General features: G+C 41.8%; 1 protein-coding gene across 9 annotated transcripts in view; it reads right to left on the bottom strand.

Annotated features, from left to right (window-relative positions):
• Positions 1–6886: 6886 nt before the first annotated feature.
• Positions 6887–9900, bottom strand: part of NCOA1 (nuclear receptor coactivator 1) — a 247378-nt gene continuing 244364 nt past the window's right edge. For 6 of the 9 annotated variants that reach the window (XM_058682688.1, XM_058682687.1, XM_058682686.1 and 3 more), the window contains one exon: positions 6887–9323. In XM_058682688.1, coding sequence (XP_058538671.1) covers positions 9153–9323 — 171 coding nt within the window. In that variant the 3' untranslated portion in view covers positions 6887–9152. Of the gene's footprint in view, positions 9324–9408; positions 9466–9900 lie in introns of all 9 variants that reach the window. The other 3 variants (XM_058682693.1, XM_058682694.1, XM_058682691.1) reach the window with 3 other exon arrangements.

The raw sequence follows: 9900 nt of genomic DNA, 5'->3' as shown, positions 1-9900 counted from the left end.
ACAAAATGTCACTTTTATTATCAATGGGTTGGAAGATACAGCTTTATATGATAGCCTAAGTGGGCTTGGTAATTTCCTGTCCTAAGGAAAGTGAGCAGGCAGTGCAGATATCACCAGAGTTGCTTCTTCCTACTGGTTCTGTGGAAAAGTACAAATAGAACAAATCCCCTATATTCAGTCTATCAAACTTTGAGAGATTAGTTCCACCCAACTGAGAAACGTGGACCAAAGGCAATCATCCACCAAGTAGGTTATTTGTACAGCCCACACAAGGAAGAGTAAGGGCTGGGGGAGGGGCAGCTAGGAGCACTGTGTTCCTTAACTCACTCTATAAAGACAGAAGTGGGGATAAAGCATTCTGCCTCCTTCCCAGCATGGGACGTAAGGAATTCTGAAGAAGCGCCAATGATCCAAGAGGAAGACTGATGTGACGATAGGTACAGGATGTATCTGCTGTGAGTGGGGAGGAAAGCTGGGACCTTAGTAAGGAGGTTGCATGAGATGATCAAGGCAGCTGGGATGATGTGGCTGCAAAAATGACTATTTTATAAAAGTTTGCAAGTTAAAAAAGAAACTGAACAGGGAAGATGCGGCCTAAAATTTAGTACAGGCAGGTGTCTAATGAATTACTTTAGATTTGAAAACAAAGCAGAATTGAGCAGAACCAGCTCTTCAGGTGTGAGGAAAGGAATTCCAGGTAGGACATTTGTTCTGTTGGAGAAAGGTCTTCTTGTTCATCGACCTATTCCGTGTATCCGTTTTCAAGTTGTCACTCGCCTTCCAGAGGCTCTGGTTTTAAAGGCCAATTAATAGGTATTTCACAAAGACCCATCGTCCTCTTGTTTAATTTCATCATGAATCACTTCTCAGAGGTATTATATTGTAAATGAAAGATGCAGCAGGGCATTCTATATACAGATAGTCCCTCATTTTTTCTGGTTGGATTTTCAATGGTTGGGCTTAAAAGTTTTCAAAATTTTTCTTGGTGCAAAAGCAATATGCACTCAGGAGAAACTGCACTTTGAATTTTGAATTTGGTTATGTTCCTGGGCCAGTGATATGCAGGTACAACACTGTCTCACGATGCTGGGAGGCAAACCACAACTCCATCAGCCACGTGGTCACGAGGGTGAATCAACAACACACTGACGCTTCCGTATCCACACATGCAACCATTCTGTTTTTCACTTTCAGCATTCAGTAAAATTTTATTGGATACTGAACACTTTATTATAAAATAGGCTTTGTGTTAGGTGGTTGTGCCCAACTGTAGGCTCATGTATGTTGTTCTGAGCACATGTGAGGTAGGCTAGGCTAAGCTATTCTGTTCGGCAGGTTTGGTGTAGCAAATGCATTTTCAGCTAATGTGATTTTCAGCTTACGATGGATTTATCAGGACATAACCCCATCACAAGTCAAGTAAGATCTGTACTCATTTGGGGAGGGAAAACTGGGAGATTGTCTCTCCTGATTTGCCTTTTCTAGTTTTTCAATTAAGACTGTAGTCAACCAATCAGCTGATTTTCAGCGGGGAAGTAATTTCTGAGAAAAGTAAAATGTTTAATAGAAGCATATATCATCTATAAACATAAAGCTTGGGAGCGTGATAAAGTATTACTTTTGAGCAACTTACGTGTACATTAACTTTTTTTTTTTTTTTTTTTTGGGACAGAGAGAGACAGAGCATGAACGGGGGAGGGGCAGAGAGAGAGGGAGACACAGAATCGGAAACAGACTCCAGGCTCTGAGCCATCAGCCCAGAGCCTGACGCGGGGCTCGAACTCACAGACCGCGAGATCGTGACCTGGCTGAAGTCGGACGCTTAACCGACTGCGCCACCCAGGCGCCCCTACATTAACTTTTTAAAAATGTTTTCATTTATTTGAGACAGCAAGAGAGAGCACGTGAGGGAGGAGCAGAGAGAGGGAGAGAGAATCTCAAGCAGGCTCTGCGATGACAGTGCAGACTTGCTCCATCTCACAAACCGTGAGGTCATGACCTGAGCTGAAATCAAGACTTGGATGCTTAACTGAGTTACCCAGGTGCCCCTGTGCATTAACTTTTTAAAAACACCATCCTTAAGAAGCGGAAGTTATTAAAGGTAACTGCTAATAGTCTTCAAATTTGGGGGCTCCCGTTTCCTGAGAAAAGGGAATGATCATCAGGGTAGAATTAGGAGCTTATTTTGAACTCTTGGACACTTTGCAACTTTTCATTAGCTCAACAATCCAGACTCTAGGAAGACAACTCCGTGCCTGGTCTGTCCATGAGCGCCTTTCCCCTATTTAAAACATTGCTTCTGAATCTATTTCTTCAATTAGCAGATAAGAGATGTGGAACTCTTCTTTAAAAAGCTTACAATTTGGTGGAGGAGAGAAACAGATGTACATATAACCAAGTGCCAATGAAGGCCCTGCAGCAGGACAGTACAGAAGAGGGGGCTAATTTAAGCGTGAGGACCAGGGAGGGCTTCTGGGAAAATCAAAACCGAAGCTTTGAAGGACAAGGAAGGAGGAGAAAGAAGGAGCACTAAAGCCTGAGGAAAAGGAATGAGTATGGCAATGGAAGTGAGGACAAAGGCAGTAAATGTCAAGATAAAGACCAGCTCAGTGTGGCAGGATTGTTTGTTCAGAGAATGTAGAGGGTAAGAAAGCTTAAAAGGCAGGTTGATTTCACATCAACTCCAGGCAAGTTGTCACTAAAAGAATCTGAAGGTTGTGTTCAGAAAGATTTCTCTGATGATTGTGTGAGAGATAAAGGTAAAAGGCATGGGGGTGGTTACTGTAATCCTCCAAAGAAAGAAAACTAAGTCCTGAATTCAGTTTGTGATTAATGGGGCTAGAAAAGAGAAGGTAGCTCTAAGTTAGCACTACAGAGGTAACTGTTGGCAATTTGGGGACATGAGTGGGAGGAAGTTGTCGAAAACGACCACTGACATGATGGTGATGCAATTAACCCAGATAAGGGACACAAGAACATGTTTGTGGGGAAGTAGGTGATTTGGTGTGGGAGTTTGAGTTTGAGGGGTTGGGGTGGGTGGTGGTGGGATCCACGCGTGTGGTAATGTTCACCAGCTGGAAATTTAGGCCTGGATCTTGAGAGCGATTTGGCTAGAAGAGTGGACTTAAATTGCAGATCATTATAAGTGGTATTGAGATTTAAGAAAAAGATAAAATTGTTCAGGAGAGGATAGGGACTTGTTTGAGAACTATCATTCTCACACAAATTTCAAATATGAGAAAAAGAGTACTTTAGCAAACTCAGAATTAGTACCCAGTTTTACTTTCAAAATGGAAACCCTCACAAGCTTCTAAGAACAACTGTTAACTCATTGGGATTCCCAGTTTTTACGTGTCACTAAGGTGCTATTGTCTCTGATACGTGTGCTGTGCAGTGGAAACTGGCAGATTTCATCACAAAACCCAACTGTTGGCTCTTGTGTCCAGAGCTTCTCAGCCACCTGACCACAAATCTGAGTTTCAGTCTCACCATCTGTAAAATGGGGCTATGACCTACTGTAATTGCTTCAGAGGATTTTGAAGATCAAAGGACATCCTGTATGTGAAACTGCTCTACAAACTAAGAAATTATTAGCACAAAGGGTATTAGCCTCGCATATTGCCTAGCAGAGTAGAAATGAAAAGTATTTAACAGATGCAGACTTTCTGTTATTAGGAAGTATCTTCAGGAAAGTATGTGTACTTCCCACACTGCCTATCACAAGGTCTATACTCAACAGCTCATCAGAATGGAATAAATAAACTTTGGTGTCAAGTTTTGCTTTATTCTGCACCTTAGGGCCTCTGGGCATTAGAGCAGGAAGAAAAGCTGATAGAACAGAAATTATTCCTTTAAGGAGTGCCTTGCTGGCTCAGTCCGTAGAGCATGTGACTCTTGATCTCAGGGTCGTGGGTTCAAGCCCCCTGTTGGGCATAGAGATTACTTAAATGAAAAAAAAAAAAAAGCTAACTTTATTTAAAAAAATATTCCTTTATACATTTTAGTTCTTTTCTCAAGCCAATGTCTCAGGATACCTGTGGGCAGTGGTTGGTTCTGCCAGCTGCATAAACTACCAGAGTTCTGAGACAAGCACAAATGATTAGACCAGAGCCAAACTCCAGCAGAGGAAAAAGATTCTTTGTTTGAAGAAGGCTCCAGAGCCAGTGAAAAGTGAATGCTGGCTTTCATGATCTGACCCAAGAAACCAAATTTCCTAGGAGGAATTGTGGGCTCTGCCTCACAAAAGTGATCCTCTGTCACTTGTTTTACACCCACTGCATAAGGAACCCACATTTTCCAAAATTCTTTTTTTTTAAATGTTTTTATTATTTATTTTTGAGAGAGAGAGAGAGAGAGAGAGAGCGAGCAAGCGAGCACTAGCAGGGAGGGGCAGAGAGAGAGAGGGAGACACAGAATCTGAAGCAGGCCCCAAGCTCCAGGCTGCGAGCTGTCAGCACAGAGTCCTATGCGGGGTTAGAACTCATGAACCGTGAGATCATGACCTGAGCCAAAGTCAGGCACTTAATGGACTGAGCCACCAACAGATGCCCCCAATATTCTTTCAAGCTAAGGGAATGGCCCTGCAGTTTCATGGGCCCCTTCTTCATCTCCTGTTTAGATATGCAGGATAGAGTGCCTCTCCCCAGACTGGCAGGACAGCCTCCGGACTTTACAGCAAAGCTGGGCCCCAGTGAAGCCTCCAAGGGGCAGGATTGGACTGCCTCCAGAGAAGGGCCAGGTCCTCTCTTCTCAGTCCTTGACTTCTCACCCTGCTTTCCATGGCCTGTTTTTAAAAGTTGTTTCATGTAAGAATGCACTGCCTAAGGTTACACAGTGAGAGTAACGTCTGCAGACTCTGAATCAGTCCTACATCATATAGTTGAGGATAGGGAATCCAGAACTTGGCACCAGAAGACTTGGCTTCAAGTTATAGTTACCCTGATAAACCGTGCTTGTGTCATAAACTTTCAGTCTGTTTTCTGTTTACATCTCTCTCAAAGGACTGCAGGGATTAAATGAGGCAATGTACTAAAAGCACCTTAGGAATTGTTACAGTACAAAGGTGTTTTCCCTAAATGTTCTTGATATGGTCACCTGCTACAACAGATTACTGTGGCCCATCTGGCACAAAAGATATAAAAGCCCCTACTTCTGGCTGGACAGGGCTAGTTAGGGAAGAGACCTTAGCTACCAGCTGGCACAATTTCCAGGTGAGGGGGTCCCGAAGCCTGGTTCACGTTCCTCCTGGAGCCAAAGGCGGATTTCAATTACTTTCCAGTTCATCGGCAGACGTAATACTAATAACATGTTTAGGAGAACTCAGACTAGCAATTAAAAAACCCCAGCTCTCTGAGGCTCCTTCCTGCCTCCAGGCCTTCCACATGTCCTGTTTGTCAGAATTCTCACCCCGCCCCTCTCTGAGCTACCTCTTCATCCTACAAACCTAACCTCAATGCCACTTCTTCGGTACGGAAACCTTCCTTGACCCTCCAGAAAAGAAAAGATTTCATTCCAGACAAGAAGTTCACAAAGCAACTTCTAACTCTCCTTAGCACATTACACTTAGTCCATTGTGATTATTACTATGGAAGTCCTTTCCCATGTGAATATAAGCTGTGGGAAGGCAGGGTTCGTGTCTGTCTGGATTCTTCCACATCTTAGTACCTTGGATAAAGACAATAAAATATGGTAAATGAGGCCAGAGTTTTGGGTTTCCTTAATCTTGCTAAGAGCTCTTGTGGCAATGAAAATAAAATATATAAAGAAAACTAATTTAGGGCTGGCAGGCAAGGTTCTGGATAGAGGAATGCTTCCTTTGGCAGTTTTCTCCAATAAAAAGAATTTATGGGCTTAATTACATCATCAAGATCTTTTTCAGAGGTACAGGAATGGCCAAGGATCAAGCTTGCTCCGAATTATTCACTTTTTTCAAGTGGAGCTGCTCTCCTGGGAAGAGTAGTTCATGTCAAGGAGGAAATCAGCACAGTTTCCTTTGTAAATAGGCAACTGTCCTTTTATTTGCTTTGATTTTCAGGGCCCAGGAGACTATTTGTAGGTACAAACCTATCTTGGCAAAACCATAAAGAAGATGAAGTTCTTCTATATCAACCTCACTCTTCCCTCAATTGTTCCTATTTGTTTTTCTAATGGCCTTCCCACCCCTACATTAGCATAAATTTAAATCAACGTTCAGATTCATCTAAGAGATGTATCATTTCTACCTTACCCCAACTTCGAGAAAAAAGGTTTTCTTCTCCCAGAAGCATGACGGCAGAGAGCAGCCACCAAATCCGTGTGTATTTATACATAGGAATGTGTGTGGAATGCCTTCTAGAATCACATTTGCTTACCCTCCTTACCCTGGCCTACTTAGCCAAGCATTGGTGGGTTTAAAACCAAGCGTTGGTGCTTTACAAACACATCAACAAGAGACAGGGGCTGCCTTTTACAAAGTGCAAAGACAAAATGAAAGAGCCTCCTTAAGTAAGAGTCAACATCTCTGCAATCTGCATACTAATCATAAATGTCAGTATATAAAAAACAATGACAGAGAGAGAGAGAGAGAGAGAAGAGAGAGAGAGAGAGAGATGGTGTCTTGTAGCTATGGGGGGGCTGCCCCGACTAGATCTCCTGGGTCCAGAAACAGTGGGACCAGTGTGTTTAATCATCAAATGTCCAGAGCTAAAATTTCCTTACGGCCCACTCTCATGACTTTACTTTGACCTTTTCAGTTTTCAACTGGTTCATATCAGGGTGACTTCGAGGATATTTGGCTTCAGGGATCCCTTCTTTTATGATCCTTTAATTACTCATTAGTCACTGGGGCTTTGGCAATTCCTGCAGGATGTAGGTTTCATTTCTTCCCTGTAAATGAAGAGGCAACCCAGGAGGTTGTTAAACAAGTTCTATTCAGTAGCTGGAAAAGTGAATTTCCTGTGGAATGACAGGAATTACATAGAAGCAAGCAATTTTATTTTCCTCAAATGTAGCAATAATTTTAATCTGTACATACATAAAACAAACAGTGCAATTATAAAACCTTGAAGGTGACATGCATACTTTCAGGTGCAGTTGGGATGGGAGGATGTTATTAGCATCTCCAATTTTCCTTACCGCTTTGAAAAACTAGTTCCTTATGCAAAAGCACTGAGGCAGGAAACTTCATCTGGAATGCTGAAGTTAAAGGTGAACTTCCTGAAGTCTGCGCATCTAAATATCACAAACAAAACAGAAATGACCTCCTAGAGCAGTTTGGTAAGGACTAGAGTAATATGGCTGGGCGTTCAAGCTGGGAATGAATGAAATCAGGGATGCATTTTCTGAAAAACTAAAAGAGATAATGTTTGTAACTGAGTGTCCTATTTCTGTTTCATAGTTGCTACCCATGTAAGCCCTTCCAGCAATCTTTTTATTCCATATAGTTTCTGAGTAGATGCTGTCAATGGAGTTATTTGTAACTAGGGGTGGTGAGATGCAGAAAGGAGGACCTGGGAAAATGGCTTCTTCCTTGGTGTCTGAGTCCATGCTCCTCTTCCGCTGTTCGTTCTTATGGTCTCTTCCCTGCTGTGGAAGCAGAGGTAGCTGACGCACGATGTCAGATGCTGTCATCATTCACAGGCCCGGGGTGCAGGTAAAGGCGAGTGATGGGGGGGTCTACCTTTGCTTCTTCCACAATACCTTTCTCAAGCTTTCCTGGCCTTGCAGTGGAACTTCTAGAACTAGAGGCAGTTCACTGGGTCCTTGACTCACAGGCCAGGATGAGACAAAACGTGGCAGAGTGACAAGACACAAAGGGAAAATACGGTACCAGTTAGCCTCAGAGTAGGATAGAGAAATTTGTATTTGCGCTGATGAAAATTCAAATCCCCAAAGTCAATCTAAAACAAATGAAGATTTTTTTGAGTACTGATTTTTCTCTGTACAAGTAGCCTGTGCACTTCTGGTGTTAATTCCTTGCACTGTCTCAAGTTAGATGATCCCAGGGATACTCTAGGGCAGTAGGCTCTAGCTCATCTGGAACAGCTCTTTCTGGCAGTGGCATTTTGATTTGAACCTCAAAGTAAATCCATACATGGCATCACAGTTATTAAAATAATGAAATCTTACTAGCCAAATGTAACTGCAATTCAATCAATGATATATTCACACACAAATTTAGAAAAATCAAGAGTATGATAATAAAACCATAAAATTAAACAGGAGGAAATCAATTTCTACAAGAAATCAAGTATATTTACAGTGAGATTTAAAGGGAAAAATAAGCTACTTGGATCATAAATTTAACTTTATTTTAAATAACTTTAGCTACCTTAGCTGTTAATACAATAAAAGCAGAAAGAACAGGCTGCCTTTTTTTCCCCCAGATTTAATCAGAAAATTGTTATCTACAATAATTGACAGAACTTGTTTCTTGTCCTTCACCCATCTCATCAAAAATTATTGCATTTTCCCCCAAACTGTATTTTTTGGATTCCTCTGTGAATATACTCATTTCGTCCTCATTCCTGGAGGCATCTTGGTTTAAATCCATCTTTAAAAAAAGGAGAAGGGGTACATATGGGAGGCAAAATATTCTCTTGAAGCCAACAGATATAGAGTTGCTAGAAGAAGCTGATTGTACACACAAGCTGCCTGGGGTCGGGAAGGGGAGGGCTGTTGATTCAGACACACGTGACAGCCTTTGGTGGACGGGCACAGGCAAAGCCCCACCGGGCCCTTGGGCCCTTCTTCCTCATCAGGGTCAGGACTGAGCCAGCAGGGGCAGGGCTTCATCTTCCCCTTGGAACTCGTCGTTTTGGTTCTCCTCCAAAAGCCTTCATCCAGATAAGAAGCCAATGACTGATTACAAAAATAAGAATAATTAAATTTGGCTCAAGAAATAGATTGTCCAACTGTTCTGCCTTGTTATTTTTTTTTTCAATATCCAAGGCCTTTACAAAGAAAGAAACAAAAACACCTCTCAATCTTCCAACAAAAGTGAATTCCTTTGTTGTTGTTTTTTTTTGTTTTTTTTTGTGGGTTTTTTTTGCTCCAAATGCTACGACCTGAAGAATGGCTGCAGATTGAGATATCAAAAATCTCAGAAAAATATATAATATATTTGTATATCTCTGTATGTCTATTATTTAAATTTCACATTCCTTTAAAAGTGGTTATTCAGTCAGTAGCTGCTGAAGGAGGCTCTTCTGCTGGGCCTGGGGGGTCTGTGGTCCTGCCGTGGGTTTTTGAGTTCCCAGTGGACCAGGCTGGTTCAGGTAAGGGTCCCCGCCTACCAGATTCACTGTACATTGGACGTCAGCAAACACCTGAACCTGTTGCACCTGCTGAAACACAAATAAAAGATGTGTTTAGACAGAAGGGCCTGCCCCCCCGGCTTATGAGTGGGTACTACTTGAAGTGGAAACTCACTAGAGCATTCCTCTAGTCTGTAGTCACCACAGAGAAGAACTCTTCTGTCTTCTTGTCCTACAAAAAGAAAATCGCTGCACTCATTTTGCTCAGGGTTCTGGAAAGTTCACACTTTAAAAATAAAATCAAAATTGGAATGGTCAAGCCTCCTACAGGGTTGCCATCAATAATGAAAATGAGCATCATTGCTAATATTGCCAAGATTGGGAAAAGCCCAGTTTCAGAGTCTGGGTGTCCAGTGGTGGGTTTAAAAATATATGTGTATATATATATTTATATGTATGTGTATATATATATATATATATATATATATATATATATATATATAATTCAGAAACTGGTTACAAAAGCATTCTATGGATGACTTTAGTGGGATAAAAAAAAAACAACTTTATGATGTTAGAAAATTAAGGGCTTTAACCCAGTATTAGCAAAATAAAAACCACCACAACTCAGTAACAGGACATCAGCATTACTGAAGTGAATGTCCAG

Source organism: Neofelis nebulosa, chromosome 9 (assembly GCF_028018385.1).
Source record: "Neofelis nebulosa isolate mNeoNeb1 chromosome 9, mNeoNeb1.pri, whole genome shotgun sequence".
NCBI lineage: Eukaryota > Metazoa > Chordata > Mammalia > Carnivora > Felidae > Neofelis > Neofelis nebulosa.
This window is presented reverse-complemented; position numbering and strand designations above follow the sequence as displayed.